Source organism: Eupeodes corollae, chromosome 1 (genome assembly GCF_945859685.1).
Source record: "Eupeodes corollae chromosome 1, idEupCoro1.1, whole genome shotgun sequence".
In the NCBI taxonomy this organism is placed as follows: domain Eukaryota; kingdom Metazoa; phylum Arthropoda; class Insecta; order Diptera; family Syrphidae; genus Eupeodes; species Eupeodes corollae.
In genome coordinates, this window is record NC_079147.1 from 59,591,171 (window position 1) to 59,612,598 (window position 21,428).

Here is a 21,428-nt window from a genome sequence, read left to right on the forward strand (position 1 = left end):
CAATTATTATTAGTAAAATTTTTGATCACTTTTTTTAATGAATGTTTTTGTTGTATGGTTTTATATTACATAGTTAACGGACTTGGTGCTCCTGGGGTGCTACCACCATTTGCATTAGGCATTGGTACACAATTAACTGGTGGTTATAGCAGTGGTATTCCAAGTCTAGGAGCATTTGCTTTGGCGAACAGTGGTGCTCTGACAACTGCCACACCAGCACTTCGAGGTTTTTCCAATGTCCTGCTGGTGTCAAATTTGAATGAAGAGGTAAATTTTTATATTATTTTTAAGGATTTAAAAAAAGGAAGTTTCCAAAAGAAATGTCTCTTTTTCTTCTAACTTAACAAAATTTAAAAATTTTTAAATATAAAATAACAACTTTTAATGTTTTGTTTTTCTTAAAGTTTTGATTTGTTTTGTTTTATGTATGTTCTATATTTTTTTTAATTTTTATTCTGTTAAGTTTTCAATTTATTTTGTTAAAAATTATTGTTTTATGTTATTTCCAACTACTTTTCGTGATCATTTTACCGCTCCGCTCCTTCAAATGTTTTCCTTTTTCCTTTAAAAGAAAATAATTTTTAATTTATGTTTAACTATTTTTAATATTTCTCATTTTTCATTCTTAAATATTATTTAAGTGTCTTATTTTGTGTAAGTTATACAAAATCTTCTTTAAGTATTAAATAGCATAACTATTAAAAACAGAGTTTTTAAATCCCATAAATGTTGTTTTTAATTCCATAGACTAAACAATTCTTAAATAAAAATATAAGTTGTACTGTATCCGAATTACGGTTTATAACTTTTTTAAAAACATCGAGTTTTTTGAATAACACCATTGTGTTTAACGTTAAGGCAAAACACAGCGTAGCTTAAGCAAAGTGAAAAACTTATGATTTTTAAGTCCTCGTTTGAATCTATTTAAATACTGAATCTTGTGCCTTCATGTTTTTGGAAAAAAATGTTATAAGAGTTTTATTTTTATGCTAATTCCGAATCTAGTCCCACTTTAAATTTAAAAAATATCCATTTTTATATTGTTTTTTTATATTGTTTAAATATATGTTTTTCAAAAAACTTATGTGAAGTATGACGACTTTTTGGAATATTTTTTGGAACACTAAAAAACTTAATTTTGAATAAAATGAATTGCAAGTTTATATTCCCTCAAAAAGTCTTACATTAAACCTTATTTTCGAAATAGAGCTTATATCTCAAAAATCAAACGTGACATTAAAATTTCGAAGAGGGATTTGTAATTTATAAATGAAGCATTAACGAAGTTTTTGAATGACATAAAGATCTATTTTATTTTACATAAGTAAACAAAAAAATAAAAATCATAAAATATTATAATGTTTTATTAGTAAAACATTTTATTATTTTCGATCACTATGCATCTATTTTTTAAATGAAGGTTTTTTAATTTTATTTTAAAAAAGTTAAGTACGTAAGCTATTTTAAAAGTTTTTAGTGAATTACAAACTAGCAAATCAAATAGTTGTAACTTGGAAGCACTGAAATACTTAAATACTTTCACTATTTAAAGTACAGGGTTATCCATTTTGCGGTTTCAAAAGTAAACGTAATTAAAACACATATCAAATATTTTTCTTCATAATATGTTTATTTTTTCTATTACAAAGTTTGAGCGCTGACATTATGTGTAAAACATTTCAACATTTAAATGACCACCACCGAAATGTTACAACCATCCATTCCTCCCTTACTAACCTATGGTAATTTGGTATGGTGGAAAGCTTAAGAAAAGAGCACGAACTTTGACAAAAATTCAAAGACTTGCGTGTACTGCCATTACGGGAACTATGAGATCCACTCCAACTGCGGGACTGGAAGTTATGCTCAATCTAATTCCCTCCTTGTTCAAGAATCTGCGGCCAAAAGTGCCCTGGAACTTATTCAAACTAAATTCTGGATAAACAGTTCCATAGGACATGCCCGGATACTTCATAAAGTTATGGGTCATAGTACCACAACAGACTATAAAATACTGGAACTTGATTTCCATAAACCATTCCAGGCTGCCATCCCAAGCAGAGAGGAATGGATAGATAATATACCATACTCCAGTGAGTCGTCAATAGCTATCTATACCGATGGCTCTAAAATGGATAATGGTGTAGGGGCAGGCTTCTATTCTGAAGCTCTCAAGTTAACCGCATCGCTTTGGCCTCCAAACTACAGTACCGTCTTCCAAGCGGAGGTCCTGGCAGTGACAACAGCCGTTAAAAAGGTATCAATGATGGCGATACCACGAGCTGATATCACCTTTTACATTGATAGCCAAGCGGCAATAAAAGCGATTACTGAAAGCAACTGAGTATCAAAGCTTGTTTCATGCTGCCGCGAAGAGCTTAGACTCTGCTGGGTCCTAGGCCACAGCGATATACTAGGCAACGAGAAAGACGTAAGCCAAGCTCAGCTCCCATACCTGTTATTTAAAACAGGAAATCTCAAAAAGAAAAACTATCAAAGCCGATGAAAGGTGGAACCTTCTTGACACCTGCGAAACTACAAGAAAGATCTGGCCCTGTTTTAACAAACAAAGAACGGAAAGAATTATGCAGCTGCACAAGGGATCACTTCGATCTCTTGTGAGCATAATCACCGGACAGAATCTGTTAGGTTATCATATGAAAAAGATGAGAATCAGTCCAAATGATCTATGCAGAGGATGTGGTAACGAGGAGGTGCATGAACACACTCCGCACTTTCTGTGTCACTGTCCCGCACTCTCTCATCAAAGGAAGAAACAAAGAAAGAAAAATTATTTCTTCGGGGATTTAGAAGAACCCTCTAGTACGCCAGGTTCGAACATTCTGAACTTCGTCAATGCCTTTAAATGGCTTTACTAACCGAACACATAGGTTTTTCTTATTAGCTTGAGTAGTAATACTCACAGGTATCACAAAGAATCTGTATTGATCTAAGTGTGAAGGAAAAGACATCAACTGTCAGCCCCTCAACCTAACTTAACCTATTTATTCTTTTGAGGGAGTTTTCGACCAATTTTTAACACATATTGGCCGGTACCTTAAATGCTCAAAAGTTAAAGTTAGGTCCGATCACACCTCCGGACCAAAAAGCACACAAAACAGTGACTTTTTGCAAATGACTTGCTAACTTTAGTTGGCGCTGCAGCGCATTGTGCTCCTGGGCCTCAAGCAATAACTTTAGCCAGCTTACTCGATCTCAAGCTGGCTGCTTCCAGTTTTGAATAACAATTTGACGTGCGTCGGCCTCAACTTGATCACTCTACCGGAGATGAAGACCCATTTTCTTCGCCTTAGATTCGTTTGGTTCTTCCAATAATGTCGATGTCATCTGCATATCCAAGATATTGCGTGGAAAAATGAAGATGACTTGTACTTGTAATGGCATTGATGTTGCGCACCACTCTTTCAAGAACAATATTGAAGCAGCTACATGACAGTGCAGCACCTTGTCGAAGTCATCTGGTGGTTTCGAAGGTTTCGGTCGAGTCTCTTCCAGTTTTAAGACTGCAACGAGTTTTCCAGCGTCATCCTGATAAGTCGTATCAGTTTGGTAGGGATACCAAAACATGGAACGGATTAGTTCTTTCCTGTCTACACTGTCATAAGCTGCTTTAAAATCAATGAAAAAATGGTGTGTTTCGATGTTATGTTCTTGGGTCTTTTCCAGGCTTTGGCGTAGAGTGAAAATTTGGCCGATGGTAGATTTTCCAGGCCTGATGCTACACTTGTATTAGGTTTTAACAGTTTGTAAATATCAGGCTTTTAACTGAAAAAAAAATATTGATTTAACAACTAGATTGGACAGATGTCAATTTTCAGCCCCAAACTCTTGAAACCGCAAAATGGATAACACGTTACTTCAATAAACGTGCTCTGCAAATAGCTTAAATTTTCCAACTCGAGCAATTAAAATGTTGAAACTTTGACAACAGTTAGAAATTAGTACAAAAATCTTGTAGGTATATTTTCCAAAATAAGAAAACAAATTTTTGCTCAGTATTCCAGCCTTGTTTTTAAACTTGGTTAAACTAGGATGATAATTAGGATAAAGTTTTCCAAAATTTACAATCGAATATTAAAGCTCCCAACCAAGTATTAAAAACCATTTTTTTTAATTTTTATTTTTGTAAATTACAAGGAAAGCATAAATTTCGAAAATAAGTCAGACTAAACAAAATTTTAAACTGAAAGCACTAAATATGTGTTTAACAAGTCATCGAAATATTAAAAAAAACAGCAAACAAAATTTATTGAAAGTACAATTTCTTTAATGTTAAGAAAAGCTTAAAAAAAGTAGTTATGTTTTTATTTCTACATGTTAGCGTTTAACAAATTTACAATAACAAAAAATGTTGTGTTTCAAACCTAAAATTGAAAGAAATCAAAAATTCAAAAAATGCTTAGAACAAATTTTAAAGCAAATGGAGGTTCCGCTGCAACAAGAAAAAAATTTACTCAATAGTTAATAAATTTGATTTCAGTACAAAAACACATTTAAATTTTTGTTTAAACATAATTTCTATTATTAGAATTTATTTAATTAAACCCTGAATTTAGTTTTTTAAAAGTATTTTTTGGTAAAATTTATTTTTAATACTTTCTTTGAATTTTGAGGAAGACAAATAAAAACTATGGTTTAAGTTTAATTTAGTATTTTATTAAAACTACGAAATCCTTTTTCTTAAAGTTTTTGTTTTGTTTTAGAACCAAAACTCATCCATCCGTCAAAACAATACTCTTGCTAACTTGAATCTCTATTTTCTCTTTTTTTCTGTAGATGGTCACGCCTGATGCTCTATTTACCCTCTTTGGTACGTCTGCACATTTTTAAAAATCTGTTTCGTTTGTTTGTTTTTTACTTTTTTTTTAATTTTAATTTTTGTTTTATGTTTTTCGTTTTATTTTATTTATTTACATTTACATAACTATATTATGTATATTAATATCTATTAATAAGCATTTTTAAAATTTAACATTTTTATCATTTTAAATATTTTATAAAATTTAATTTTTTAAGTTTAAGCACTTAAAACTCTTTGATATGCATTCAAAATGTCGAAATGAGAAAAAAGTTATTAAGGAGTCTTATTTTACTGCAAAATTTAATTGAATTAGAAATAGCACTGTGTTGGTAATTAAATGGAATAATCGTAGGAAGGACAAGTAGAATTATAAACACATTAAGTCCTCAAAGGCAGGATATATTATTATTCATTAAATCTCAATATCTTTGAAACCGTATTATCACGATGTCATTTGGATCGGAATGAGGGTAAACATAAACAATTATATTGTTGGGGTGCAGTTATCGATACTCTTATCATCAATGAACATTTTAATTGTTTATTTTAAGACAGTTGAAAATTGTTATTTTGATGTCACAATTAAGATTTCAGTCCAGTTGGTCTGCAACTTAAGATCGAAATCAATATATTCCTGACGAAATTCAGAGAAAATAAAAATATTAGTTCAACTTTTTAAATTTTACAAAACATAACTTCAAACAAAGGAAGAAGGACTTTAATTTTTTTAAACTTCTAAAAAACTGTTTTTTTTTTTACATATTTTTCTCTTTTTAATTCTCATTAATTTGACACAAGCGCATTTGAATTTATATCCTTGATTGTATAAAACATTCCATATGCCATAAATAAATACTAACTCGTATATGCAATCGAAATCAAATCAAGTAACTTTCATCGGAATAGATATAATTATACTTAGATACGAGTACCGATGGGGTTACTGATGGTACAATAATTATAGTAAATGCAAGAGAATTTGGGTAAACAAAAATGTTCTCCCAATTAATATTGAATCGTTTTCCATCTCTCTATATCCTTAAAACATACTCAGATTCGTCCTGAAACTGTAATCAAATTGAGATAGCTTCCATATGATGATGATGATGGAGAAAATTTATTCAACTATCATATAAATTATATGTTATATGCGAATTCACTTATATAAAACACAAATAGCAGTAAAGGTAAAATAGAAAGAAGAAGTTTGATGAAAGTTTTCCCGTAAGTTATACAAAGATAGAGAAACCACCTTCTCTAACCTATGAGTAGGTAGGTAAAAGGGAGATATTCATTTAATGGTATTTTAATTTCGATATTCGTTTTGAAATTATTTTATTGAAATTGATAAAGATGATTTGATTTTTATTTAGTATTTATTTATTTAGTTTTCTTCTTTTTTTGTAAAGAAAATTATAGAAGAATTAATCGTATAAAAGTGATGTTTGAAGATAAAAGTAAATTTAAACTAAATTTATTTGCTTATGTTGTAAATTTTAAACTATTTTTGATGAAATTTGTGGATTTTCCACTGAAGTTATCATCTTCATAAAATAATTTGAAATGTAAATTCGATGTTTTTTTTTCGACGGTAAGAAGTTCAAATAAAATTGATTAAGAGATGAATACAGTGTTGTTAATTTGCATTATACGTGTTTATCTCCAAAATATGAGAGTTAAATTTACTTTCCGTTACGAAATTAAACCCTTCTTATTTTGAAAAAATACATCTTGCTTAATTCGGAGCATAAGCTTGAAAAATAATAACAACACTTCTATGTTACCTTCTTTAATTTGAAAATTCCAAAATACGCTAAAAACTTTCATTATCAAATTTAAAAAATAAATTACAAAAATACTGACTCATAAAATATAGCGAACTTAAAGAGGGTAAAACACAATAAGGAAAAAATAATACAACATCATATAAAATATAAGAAATAAAATAATTGAATATTTCAACTCAATATCTCCACCGGTTCTTGAGTTATGACTGAAGAAAAATTAATGCCGAATGCACCTACCCGCATAAAGGCACATATCTCTTAAATACTTTGATTTATATTTCAGAGAACTTTACAATTTAAAAATCGGACCATTTAAAATACAAAATAGAAACATTATTAAAATACATAAAATAAAATTATATGCAATTGAATTTAAACAATTTTCTTACTTAAGACGGCGCTGAAGAATTGCGTGAATAAGGGCCTCACCAAATAAACTTCTTCATCTAGCCCGGTCCCTAGCTAGACGTCTCCAGTTTCACACTCCAAGTTGGGTAAGGTCACTTTCCACTTGTGTGTGGAACCTCATCCGGATTTGAAGGCTTTCTGAGCCGGAGTATTTATTTCCATGCTAAGCCTACTTCGCTGTATAGCCCGTTAAACTCGTCGTTCCATCTTCTCCTCCATACTAATCTTCTATGCATTCAGAACAGTAGATAACGAAAAGATCTATTCTCTCGCCACGACCCAAGGTACTTTCATTCGCTTTTGTCATAGTTTATGCTTTTGCACCGTTTAGCAAGACGGAAATGATGAAGGTCCTTTATAGCGACACTTTGGTGGTCCAAAAGAGGGCTTTACTCCTCAGTTATTTTCTTATAAAAAGAGTAATTCTTAGTTTGATCTCAGCACTGGTGTTGATTTCTGCGGCCATAGTGGAGCCCAGATAGACGAAGCCCTGAATTATCTCAAAGTTACACTTCATTTGTTGGCGCTTTAGAGAAAGCTAATCTCTTTGCTAGGCAGTTCGCCGCCTATTCAACTCTGCCAGTGAGTGTTATGATTCGCCTGTACTTGAGCGATTAAGTGATTCTTTGAGACCAATCTTTTTTCGCACTCGTACTGTGGCAAGAGTTCTTAAGGATCTCAACATTCATAAATCCGCTCGATCGGATGATATCCCCGCTATTGTTCTGAAGAGGTGTACTTCAACGCTGGCAAAACCACTGCCTAAACTTTTTCATCTGTCCTACTCCTCAGGTCTCGTTCTGAGCGGATGGAAATCCGCATTTAACCAGCCTATCCCTCAAAAAAGGCGAATCTTCTTCACCCTCTACTTACCGACCGATTGCACTTACGTTCCGTCTTTCCAAGGTCATGCAAACGCTAGTTAAATATTAGCTCAAGAAATATCTTAAAGGTCAAAAGCTTCTTAATGCCCGCATCAATAGGTCAACTGGTGATCTCATAGTTAATCTCACCGAATAGTGGAGCAAATTCTTCTTACATCGCTTTGGAGAAAGTAAGATTATTGCACTTGATATTTCAAAAGCATTTGATAGGGTTTGGCATCAGGCCCTCTTATCGAAAAGGCGTGCTTTCGGTTTGAATTCATTCAAACATTGGATTAGTAATTACCTTTCGGATCGTTCAATACAAGTAGTTTTGGATAGGTTCAAGTATAAAACCACAAAATAAATGTTGGTGTTCCGCAGGGCTCCGTTTTATCTCCAATACTCTTTTTCATTTTTATTAGTGATCTTCTTTCTGCAACCTCTCATTCAATACATTGTTTCGCTGACGATAGTACTCTTAGCTTTTCATATTCGTTTTCAGAACCGCATCCCTCACCTTCGGATGTGGCACTGCAACGACAAAATATGATTAGCTCATTAAATTCTGACCTAAACGGAATTATATAATGGGGAATAAAAATCCGCGTGGTATTTATTGCTTCGAAATGCTGTTTTGTATCCTTAAAGCGAAATATACCCCCCTTGCCACTAGGTTATAAAATAATATTTAACAGCATCTTTTCTTTTACATTGCATAATTCCCTAACGTTTTTTTTTATTCTTTCAAACATATCCATTTTCATAAGTCTAACGTTAAAAAACCCATTAAATATACAAATGAATAAGCGAGTTATAAAAACCTATTCTTCTAACCGTTCCACTTATAAACACTTCCTTTTCATATTTGATAATTCTTAAGCCAATTCGAAATCATTAAGCTTCTTACCTACTTCAAAAATTCTATATTTATAAATATCAATATTATGATGAAGTCAGCATATTATAACATTTATATAATTTCTTCATATCGAAATTAAACACCACCATCTGCAAATTTTTTCGAGCACAATTGTTTTGCCTATAAAATTTAACAATTCATTCAATATAACTAGAAATTTCCTCTTACAAAACACAGCCTACATGACGTGAAAACATTTAAGAGCTATAAAATTCTAATATTGCTTTTGCATTTATAAACAAAAACAACAACAACCAACAATCTTATCGTGCTACGTCGGCATCAGTATGAAATTTATAATTCAAAACGCACCTTAATCACCAAATCAAATCAAATTAACTTGCAATTTCACAAACGCAAGACTTTACACACATAGTATCAATATTCTTCTACCCTTATTCCATATAGGTTACACATACATATATGTCTACCTAAATGAGTGAAAATTTTTCCCAATCGTAAAACAAGATGAAAAATAAAAGGTAAACGGAACCTTATCGCTTGGGGGTTAAACCTAGCTCCTTCGCGCATCTTAATACACAACAAAAGACGACGAAAAAGAATCCCCTCATCCTTAACCAAGAATTACAAAAATATTCATAGGTGTATGAAGCTGTATGCAAAATAACATCTCAAGGATACCTGTTTCCTTTGCCGCCTCATACCTTAAGACAAACGATAGAAACGTGATGTATCAAATACAATAACAAGAATCAAATCATGCTTTTCTAACGTATCTATAGATAGCACCCATCAAGTGGATATGATGTGAGCCTTGTTTGGTTATTATACAATCCTTGACAAGACGAAAAAGAAAAACAGCAAACGCCAAAGATTCTATTAAATTCAACAGGGTAATACCTTAAAGGCCCGCTTTTTATTATTATTATAATAATAATAGTACTTAAATTCCCATCTCTAATATTGTACACACATCGGTATCGGAGTTTAAAAAAAAAAAGTAGGTATAGGTATGACCTTACCACAGCAAGTCTCATTTAAACCAAAGATCCTTATCCCCTTACCACGTTCTTCTTCAGGGGTAAACATTCAATTTTGCAAAAATCGTCAAAGCCTATTGAAAATATTAAATTATATTCGTCCTTATTTCGTCTCATACCACCTGTTAAAATATTCATAAATATTTATAAGTTTGGAAAATTGTTAACGACAGGGAAAATAAGAAAAACGATACACACGTCACATAAGAAAGAATAGAAAAAAGAAAGCCTGACACAAAACAATAACACCAACAACAACAATGGGAGTTTCCCTCCCATCATCAGTATCAAGAAAGAGTTTTCAATTTTCACTCCCCCAGCAGGGGGTAAGGAGCATCAGGATCAAGAGGACGTGTCGTGTTAGTTTCTTTTTTTTTCTGATATCTCAACGTACACACACAATTCACATAAGATCTCTTCTTAAACGAAACAAACAAAAGTCGACACATTTAGGGTCGAACGCAAGGATATAAAAAGGTAGACGACGTAAATGGAAAAATTCATATCCTTCGAAATTCTTAATCGTAAGACAAGTTCATCATACTCCTGTTGTATGCATGTGACTTGGGGTTGGTGTCGTTTGGAGTATGGACGACAGGCACGACATTTCCTCGGATGAAAATCCGAAAGTGTCTCCCTTAAACACCAATACCGCACCCCCCTCTCCCTTCACTTCACCAATCAAAAAAAAAACAGAAAAAACAATTTTCGCATATGATTTTCATTGATAATGGTAGTTAGTGAGGGTCGTGTATATATGAGGAAGGACGAAAACAGGATCTATATACGTACTTACATATAAGGTTGATGCTGTGAGAATAAAGACAAAATTATATTCATCCACTTATAGAAGGTACGTTTAAAAATAAGGAAATCTAATACAGAAAAGGACGAAGTAAGGGAACGTCACTCGTCTTCGATGAAAGTAATATCTGTTTAAGAAAGGTGCATAAGATTTTGGAGACGTACGACGATCTATGAATATATAAAAATTAATATAAGTATTTTTGTATTACACCACATGAACTTGTCGTAAATTTTTGCTGAAAACGCAATAAAATCATTTCTTTTAGTAAAATCCTTTTTTTAAATGTTTTTAATTTTTAAATAATTAACACATCCTCAAAGGAATAATGTCTATCTCCCCTACCGATCTGAGAAATAGTGGAGCGTTTTAAATATATGTTTATCGAAAGGATATTCACTTGGAAGAACATTTGTTTTTCTGACGACAGTACCCTCAGCTTTTCATTTCTGTTTTTAGATTTTCATCCTTGCTCTATCGATGTGGACCTCCAACGACAGCGTTTTATAAGCTCATGAAATTTGAATCTTTTCACCATTGTCTAATAGGGAATCAAAAACCGTGTAGTATTTAATGCTTGAAAATCGAAATTTTGTCTACCATCGTAAAGAGTAATCCTTTTTCAATGCCACTATTCATGGGTGCTATTTGCATCTAGGAGACTGAACAGATGTACAGCTTTCACGTCTAGGTATGTGAATAACAACCATTTCTTGTGAACTGATCACATATTTGAAATTGTCAAAAATGCTGCTTAGATTTTAGGTTTTCTCCGACGATGCAAGAAGTTTTTTACCGCTTCTGATATGGCCATAATTTAAAAATCTTTTATTCGTCCAAATCTCGAGTATGATTGTCATATTTCTGCAGTTACTCCAATAACGTTCTTCAGTCTTTTAGAAAGATTTGAAAAAAGAGCTATGAAAATAATAATCGTTCGTTCTATTCTATGAGACATTTGCTACTCTGTAACAGTGCCGCAAGGTTTCATGCCTATCATTGTTTTATCGATATTTTCACAAACAATGCTCTAGTGAAATAGCTAGTTATATACATTTCCTAAAACAATTCAACCGTCTAGGAATGCTCATTAGTTTTTCCTTGAACCCAATTTCAGACGAACTGTTAAGTATAGAGATCATGTCTTTAGCCGCACTTCACGAATGTGAACGCTTTATCTGTCTCAATATTTGCCACTTATTAAAATTTACAGGCATTTAAAACCAATAAACATCGGCATCTCTTAGGTTTTATTTACAATGTTTCTCTCAGAGTTATAAAACTTTAGAATGGAATGAAACATGCCTGTTCTGAAAAATAGCCTACAGAGTGATTTTACAGAGTGACATATTTGAGGGCACCCCTTGATGTGCGATCCCAACACTTAAGGCCACTTTTGCACATAAGAGTGTAGCTATGCCGGATTTAACAATGTTTTGACTCTCGTAAAATGTTGTTACCATTCCATGCTTTTTGACTTCTAGCGTCTTCCCTTTAGTTTTCCACATACCCTCTATATCCAGTTTATGTCTACTTCATTGTTTTAAAGAAAAAAATCTTTCTTCTATCCACCTTTTCTGGGTCCGTAGGGTGTAGTCCCAACTGTAGGCAATGGAGGTACAATCTAGTTGATGTACCACTCAAGCCTTTGATTTTGATGAGAAGATGATTCAGATCTCTAGATTTTTCCAAAGCTTGTTTTAACCACGCTTGCCACGTTTGATTTCTTTTCGACTCTGTGTTAAGTCTTCATTAAATTTTGACCCCGGAGGTATTCTGCCTTGACCTGCAACTCTTGGCCCTCAATTTGTTTGTTGGATTCTGCTCTCTACTAAGAGGTTTGCTCTTTAGGTAGAAGCTGATCCCTAGGCTTGGAGGTTTCGCTTTATGCAATTCGCAATGGATAAACATATATTTTTCGTCTTATTTGGCAACAAGAGAAGCTGGAGAAAGGTTATTCAACAATTTTAAAGCTTCACATAATTTAGCAAAGTCTTATAAATAGTTAGACTTTACTTAGTTTTAAAGAAGCACTGTAGAATTTAGTTGGATACACTTGGCTCACGGCGGAAATGGGCACGGTTCACGTAACACCTTGGATTAGAGGACGGTTCTTAGTTGATTTAAAGCATTTAATCTTCGAAATTTTAAGATTCCAGAATTGTTAGCACTTCGTTAACTGAAATTCAAGCAATTTTTTATATTGCAAAGCTCAACATAATCAATCATCAATTAAGGCTTAAAGAAGACAAGTTCAGGTTTGTGAAACTTATTTCTAAGGTCTAAAATTATGATAAAACTTAATTTAAAATGATGCTGATACAAATACTGGTAATCATGAGTCCGATATTAAAAATCATCCCCTTTATCAATCACGTTTACAAAAAGAGCAATCTTCCTCCAAACCAATATCTCAGCCTAACCTAGTTTTCTTAGAACACACACAAAAATCCCAAAACTCCATGGAACACCAGTTTCCTTTTACTTGAGTACGAGTAGTACGTGTTGTCGTCACTTTATACAGGTACGTGTGGCAAACAGTTACCTTCCCAAGCTTTTCCTTCTCCCATACGAGTATATACACAACATATCCCTATAAATGGGAATTTTATTCATATGCATATTAGAGTTTGGCGATAAAGGATCCTTAAATGGAGAAGAAAGTGAATGAAAATAAGAGAAAAAAAAAACAAACCAAAAACGAAAGTAAAAATAAACCCACCCATAACCATATCCAAACAACACCAAAACTTACGAGTTAGGTACATATTATCATCTCAATTTATGTAAGTGTATATAACAACCTACCATCATCCTTGAATATTTGTAGTCAATTTGCTATTTAAATAGTTAGGACATGCTAAGGATTCACTTCACACAAAGTTCCTTTCCATATCCAATCCCATCATCATCTGCATGGCCGTGCCGCGTTCTCTACCGGCAGGCCGGCTATTTCCACTTAGTGTCGTGGAGTATGTGGGATGATATAGGAAGAAGGTATACGGGAAGTGAAGAAAAGCACATAGACCATACTCTTCGACTTCAGTGGTTGCTCCTCCGCCGGAAATATAATGGTTCCCAATGGAGTACTTTTGAATCGATATAATAAATTTATCTAAGAGAGATACTTTTTCGAGTTATATGTAACTTTCGTTTTGTTTGCTCCACGACGACGGATGGTGGTGGCGCGGCTCGGTGTTGAAGGTGGAGCGTTATCCTTTTTGCCTTATGCTATCTGTTCTTCTGTGAATAATCACGACTTTTTTTGTTTGCTGGTCTGGGATGTTGTAGAACACCCATATCCCTAACCCTCGTATAAATTTTTCTGTGTAGACCTAGACATCTTTTCTATGATGCGCTCTTCCCGAGTGAAGAAGATGTTCCTGATAATGTTGGGAAAAGCCTTATTATTATAGGTACGTAGTGGATTTTGTTCCAGTAGATTAGCATTATATACATAGCACATTTGGAAGTCCATTTTTCCGTATTCACACGTCAAAGTTTAACTTGGTATGTCGGTCGTGTTGTAGAAAAGGGATGCGGACTACCGAACTACGACAACGACGATTTTGTGCAGAGACGTCTTTAGAATTTAATATCACAGAGTTAGAACCATTTTTGGGCTGCGAGGACGATTCTACACTCAGCAAGGATAGGAATTATAGGAAGTAAGTTCAAGTTAAAATGAATTATTGATCATAAAAGTGAATTCAATAGCTAAGTGAGAATTTGGTGTGGTGTATGATGGGAGGCGGAGGAGAAGAAGAGGTAGTAATGTCAGATACACTTTTTGATGCTTAAGCATGGTTGGTTGCACTATTTTTCTGGGTACTTCTTCTTCTATACATTTATATCTTGGATCTGGGTATAGTATTTTTACCTTATTGAACCTACTTTATGGTAAGGTGTATGCATGGAAGCCAAGTTAGTCCGAAGTAAAGAAAATAAGCAATTCCGTTTTCTATCCGAAGTTTTTGAAGATAGATGTTGTAATCCAACAAATGTACCTATACACTTGTATAAGAACAGAATTCTGCAGTTGAATGAAGATGGAAACCTTTTTATAAAAATTCCAAAAAAAAAATCAAAAATCCAACAAGAGCAATGGTTTATAGTACCTCAAGGTAGAGATAAATTGATGGGGTGCCAAATTGCCACCTTTTTAAGTATAAAATACCAGAATATGGAGTGTTGTACATAGAAAATATTAAAACTCAGCCTTCTAATACATAAATTGTATGTTTTCTTGGAAAAGGTAATAAATTTTAAGTGCACAATATTTCCAGGAACTAGTTTTAATATGAACGGTTTGCAGAATCTTCTTCAATTGAATGGCATAATTCACTGAAAGCAATTTACTGCATTTCTGTTATTTAACTGAATTTACTTGTAGCACTTAATTAACTGAAAAAAAATATTTGAACTCTACCACAATTTTTTGAAGATTAAAATGCAGTTAATTAACCATATATATATAGATTTTTTAGCTAATAGAAGTGTCCTTAAAAAATGTCTAAAGATCAAGATTAAATGCTGTAATTTGAAAGAACTGGAGTTTGCAGTATGATATTTTTTATAATATTTTTGATTTGAATACCATCCATTAAGAACATAAAACTACGCTGATCAATGCACAATTTGCCATCGATTTTGAAATTCATTTTTATAATATAAAACCGTTTTTGGAACAAGTATTGTAGAATTTTTAAAGATAGAGTAGTTTTAATATATAAAATGTCAAAATATAAAAACTATTAGAGTTACATTGCACCAATAGATGGCTATTCAAAATGAAACCTCGTGCACTTGGGCGTATACGAAACTTTTTTTTGTTTGAAACAAATTTTACTCAATTGTCGTAAATAGACACTACTTTGACGTTCGCTTTTTAATCATATAAACTATATATATTCTGATAAGCTGCGACAGGTGGCGCTATCCTTACAAGGGATCAACCAGCGAATAATTCTGTGATTTTAAAAAATGCTGTATCTCAGTTAAAAATAGTCGTAGTGAGGTTTAAACAAAAAAATTGTGAAGCTTAGAAATTATCATTTCAAGAACTTGACAACAAATTTTTTTCGAAGTGCATGCTCCACGCTAAAGTGACATCTTAAGTATAAAGTAATAAAACATTGCGGGCATTCAAATATTGAAAAACTAGCTGTACCCAGTGCGCAATCAACTAAAATAAATTTTAAAAAATTATTTTAAAGAAAAATCAATTCAATACAATTTATTTTATTTGTTTTGTTTATTTTGAAAAGTTGTGACAACACAAAGTTTGAGTTGATGTTTAATTTAGAAGGTTTTTCGACACGTCCATATAAGAACCATATTTACTACTTACTTACTTACTTATGTCCTTAGACCTGTTATTAAGTTCGTTGGGAATCTCTTAAGGGGCATAGGGCCTCTATTACCACTACGCGCCATCGTGAACGGTCTCCGGAAATATATTTAAGGTCCCTCTAACTCTTGCCTAGTGACGTTGATTCTGCCTCGACTGTCCTGCGCTATGTACTTCTAGGTCGTCCAGCTCTTTTTCCTTCTTCTGTGAGCGGATTATACTGTATTGCTTGACCTGCAAAGCAGTCGTTACTTTTTCGAAGGGTATGTCCAATCCATTGCCACGCACGTCTTCGTATTATAGATTCTATAGGTTCCTGACATGTCCTTCTATGAAGGATCTTATTTGATATACGGTTTGGCCAGAAAATCTGTAGGATGTTACGAAGACATCTATTCACGAAGGTTTGCTTGTTATGGCCAAAGTAACATTCCAAGTGCTGCACCCTTAAAGAACCATAGAGTCGACATTTGTGCGAAACAGTCGTAGCTTTGTTCTTAAGCTGATAGAGTTATTCCTCAAAATTTTTGACAGCATATAGAACGCCGCTTTTGCTTTGTCGATGCGGCAGATGACGTCTTGTTCGGTTCCGCCTTCGATGGAAACCATACTACCAAGGTGTTGAAAGCTCTCCACTTTTTCCACCGGTTGGTTGCGAGAAAATACTTATTCGAGAGGATGGCCGGAATTAATTTCAGCACCACAACTTCTGCTTCTCTTACTGCACTTTTTGTCATTTGATGGAGATCTATGATCCTACGCAAACATAGGATGAAAAGTCCATTGGATCCCTTCGCTACCTGAAAAAGCTGCGCGCAGTAAATCGTAAATCTCTCATCACTCAAATCAAAAATCAAATAGTGACTTACAACTCTCAACCATTCCTGTGTGTGATTACTGTTGTCAGGAATGGAAAGGACCTACAATTTTAGGCCGAATCCGAACGGCTAATTTGAGAAATCATGACAAGATTTACTCTTGAAGGATTTGTCAATTCCTCGCAAGAGGTTGTACCCGCAAAAATTATTTTTTTAAATTAAGGTGGCACAGGCAGGGATTGAACCCAAGACCTCTTGCATGACAGTCCAACGCACTAACCATCATGCCACGGGTACACGAATCTCTCATCACTAGTAAAAATAATATTGGCCACAGAATACAGCCCTGTCTGACTCCGCTTCAGATTTCAAAATCATCTGAAAACCTGCCATCGTGCAGAACTTGACACTTGGATCCATCATATGCTGCTTTAATAATAGCAATTGTATTTTCTGGAATGACTCTCCTCCGCGAAGCTAACTAGATATACTCCCTGTTAACGCTATCAAAGGCCTTCTCGAAGTCGATGAACAGCAGGTGTAGTGTTGATCGATATCACTTTTATACTTTGACGTTTGTTTGCGCCAGGTGGCATGGATTCTCCAAATTTGATCCAAACTGAAGGTTTTTGTAGTTTTTCTGTGATCTAAACGTGGTATAATGGAAAACGTTTGTCTAAAATCACCAGAAAATAGAATGAATGCACCACGAGGATTTGTCGAACTTATTGGACTTGATACATGGAAGAGTCATCTGGTGGATACTTAAATTGATACGAATATCATATTTATTTTTCTCGCTTAAAATACATCATCATTGGCGTCGAAAAAGTATGTATACTAATTTTTATAAAAATCGGTCCAGCAGTTTTTGAGTTCATCGATGCTAAATAAATAAAAATGAATGTTAGTAATGTGTACTAAATATCAATTTTGAAGGTAAACGTTCCTCAAGTTAAAAAAACTTAATTTTTGTAATAAATTCAAAAAAAAATGTCCTCCAGAAAGTGAGTAATATCACAAATTTCTAAAATTGTTTTTGAAAAGTGGAAGATTTTGAAACTGAAACTAGAAGAAATTCTAAAATTTACCAAAAATATGCACAAATTTATAACGTGAAAGTTACAATACAAAAATTGCTTTTTTAAGTTATTTAAAGGTTTTTTTTTTTAATTATTTTAGATAAATAAAAAGAACCATATTTTTAAGAATAAGGTAACCTAAAACGAAAACAAGATATTTTGAATGCATCAAAGAATTACTTATATTTATAACAACTTAAGAGGAAAGTATTTTATAATTTCACGGTATTTTTTTAAAGATATTATTTTTCCTTTATTTTATTTGAAAAAAAGATTAAAATTCAATATTAATATTTTCTGTTTATTTTCTGTTTTTGTTAACCAGGTGTATATGGTGATGTGCAACGTGTAAAAATTTTGTACAACAAAAAAGATTCAGCTCTTATACAAATGGCCGAACCTCAACAGGCATACTTAGGTAAGTGTTTTTTTTAATTTGTTTAATATATGATAAAATAACATAAATCTATATGCATACTGATAAACACGTGCTGTTATAAATTAATTCCTTCTTTACCTAACAAAATAAATTAATTTCCTCACAATATCCATGCAAATAAAATTTAAAAAAAAAAGATCAAAAGCAAATAATATTCCACGAACAGAGCAATAATAAATTTCTGTTTAATATCAATCATATTATTAACAGGAATTATTGTAAGTCCAAGTCTATTTGTTGTAAATTATAGAGCGACTTCATATTTATTTTTCTTCTGTTCCATTCAAAAACAAAAATAATAAAGTATATTATTTAACAGAGAAAAAATTAATTAAACACTAGGTATAAACTACCTGCTGCAAATATCGAATACATCAGAATATATGTAAAGACAGAAAACAAAGCTAAAAACAACACAAAAAAAAGAAAACACGCATATAATATTCACAAAAGAAATAAAAGAAAGGCACTTATCCTCCGAGGCTGCTTGCACGGCTACGCTAGCCAAGCCAGTGCCAGCCCTGTTAGCCGTACTCGTGCTGGCCTTCGTTCCCTTGTGAATGGAAGTAATTTACCCTTAGGACTTTTATGCAGGGAATTACCTCAATCTCGGTGCTCGAACTTTCACATGCCAACATACAACCTAGTATAAAGTGGTGGCAGACCTATCCTAGAAATTGCGGGCCAAAAGTTTAAAATTTTTAATGGGAACATGCATTGCGAAAAAATTATACCAGTCGAGAAAAAAAAACACCAAACAGGAAAACTTTAAGCATTGAACTATTCTTTAAAAAGCAAATGTATGAAAAGAACATTTTAAAGTTCATTAAAGTTTTACTTAATTTATACCAATTAGGTGAACGAATTATAAACTCCAATAACTCTTTTTTTAAATTATTTTCTAGCAACTGAAACTTTTAATGTTAACTTGACAAATTCATAAAAGTAAAATTACCATTTCTTAATTTTTCAAAATATATCACATGTCGAAAATGGTATAAATATTATCAAAGATCAATATAATTGTCACTATTTTCGTAAGAAGATAGTATATTGTGTTTTGTACCTTCTGAATGGTATAGTTTATAGCTAGTTTTTTTTTTAATTTTAAACACATTTTGTTTGTATGGTTAGAAAAGCAAATTGCATGATTAAAGAAAAAGAAATGTTCAATTTAAAAAAATTCCCATATAAAGAAACCTTTATAACTAAGATTACTACGTTTCATTCAACTGGTATAATTATGCTTAACTAATTCAGTACCCTTGCACAGTTCTTAAATTTAAAATGACTAAACAGTTAACACGCTTAATGATACAAATCTGAAAAATAAGGAACTTTAAAAACATATTATTAATTCTTATTGTGTTTCTCACTGGTATAAAGTTAATTATGTTTCTTATCGATGCTCTTCGATTTATGTTTTAATTAAAGTTTAACAAAAGAAATGCTTAACAAAATCCAAATCACTCTTTACGAACCCAATGGTCTAAAAAAAAAGACACATATTTCAGTCATTAGAAAATATATAAGCTGTGTGTAGTTATGAACTCCAGTGTTATAAAGGTTGTGAACATTCATCAATTTAAAGTTAAATGGTATAAAGCTGGTTAAACTATAAAAACAACAAATTCTCATGAAACTAAATGATACAGACAAGTTCTAGAGTTTGTTTAAGTATTTTTTTGTTAGCATTTTGAAACCATAGAAGAAAATCGTTTCATTCTTAATTTATTCCCGACTGGTATAATTGTTTAACTACATCCCATACTCCAGTCGCTCCCATTCATACAAAAATTATTGATAAAACTAATGGTATATTTTTAAATTTTAACATAAGAATTATTATTTGGTATGAAACTGGTCTAAAAAGTTCGAGACGTAAAATCCCCTATTTTGTATGACTTCTGAACGTGAACTGAACGTGGTACGCGACCAATAGTTTGCCATTACGGATTCAGTGTTCTACTTTATATAGTATAACCAAAACCAACAACAGTGTGTTGTGAAAATTTTATATCAACGTGTACCTTTGGTAGGCTTGTAGGTAAAGGTAGATAGGTAGGTCTCGCTAGGTATGTACCTTATAGTTAATTCCGGTGCCGGTGAATGACGCAGCCGAATGCAGGAATTCATATTTAATAATATGTTTACGATAAAGCGCAATGGGGGTATGCTATTATAACAATGGTTTAACATTTTTGTAAGCACAACGTCCCCCAACCCTTCCGCCCAACCCCTCCCACACCCAACACGTACACAGTGACGCCTACCAAAAACCTCCCAAAAGGGATTGGAGCTCAAGCTCAGTAAGTTTTACACATAGTTATTTACATACATATACATACGAGTTTCAACCGCTATCACTATCTGTCTCTGTGGCAAATTGCATATTTGGTTATATTTATACGAGTTTATAATATTGTCGCTTACAATAAGAGTTAAGAATTTTTAATAATAAAAGATTTAATTTTTTTTGGTAATTTTGTTTGTCATCATATCGAATGAGAACAAATTCAGTGACAGCAACAAGGATTCACGGTCTATAGGTACATAAAACATACAACCATCATTGGAATGCTTTATTGAAGCCATTGTAAACTTTATACCTATATAGTTGCTTGCGTTTCACCAAATTGGTATAAAATAAATGAAAACAATAAGCAGATTTGGTAAATTTTGATAAGTATAAAACTGAAAATTAAAATGAAAAATTGTAAAACAGCCATCAGGATGCAGGATATGAGTGAAGAGTAGATACATAAATATATGAAATATTTATTCCCGGATGTAAGCTCCCAAACCCCTTCTGTAATGATGGAATGTCACTTTGCGTGGTTTGCATCGGCATCAGATAGAAAATCAAAAAAGATTCATGAAACCAACAAAAACAAAAATTACACCAAAACGATAAATATTCAAAATAATTTATCTATTTAATTACGAAAATATTTTAAAGTAGATTATTTTATTTTTGTTGGTTGTAGCATAGAAAAATAATAAATTACTCAATACTGAAATTCGCCATCACTGACAATCGTGTCATGAATTCCATTGTTGTTAATTATTGCGTGATGGGATCAAGTTTGATAATAAATTAATTTGTTGAAATTTTTATATTTTAATGAAAG

At 32.6% G+C, this 21,428-nt stretch overlaps 1 protein-coding gene across 17 annotated transcripts in view; it reads left to right on the forward strand.

The window, feature by feature from the left end:
- Positions 1-21,428, forward strand: part of LOC129940273 (polypyrimidine tract-binding protein 3) — a 768,555-nt gene that overhangs the window by 723,171 nt on the left and 23,956 nt on the right. For all 17 annotated transcript variants that reach the window (XM_056049404.1, XM_056049544.1, XM_056049470.1 and 14 more), the window contains 3 exons: positions 74-267; positions 4,798-4,831; positions 18,184-18,276. In XM_056049404.1, coding sequence (XP_055905379.1) covers positions 74-267; positions 4,798-4,831; positions 18,184-18,276 — 321 coding nt within the window. The remainder of the gene's footprint in view (positions 1-73; positions 268-4,797; positions 4,832-18,183; positions 18,277-21,428) is intronic.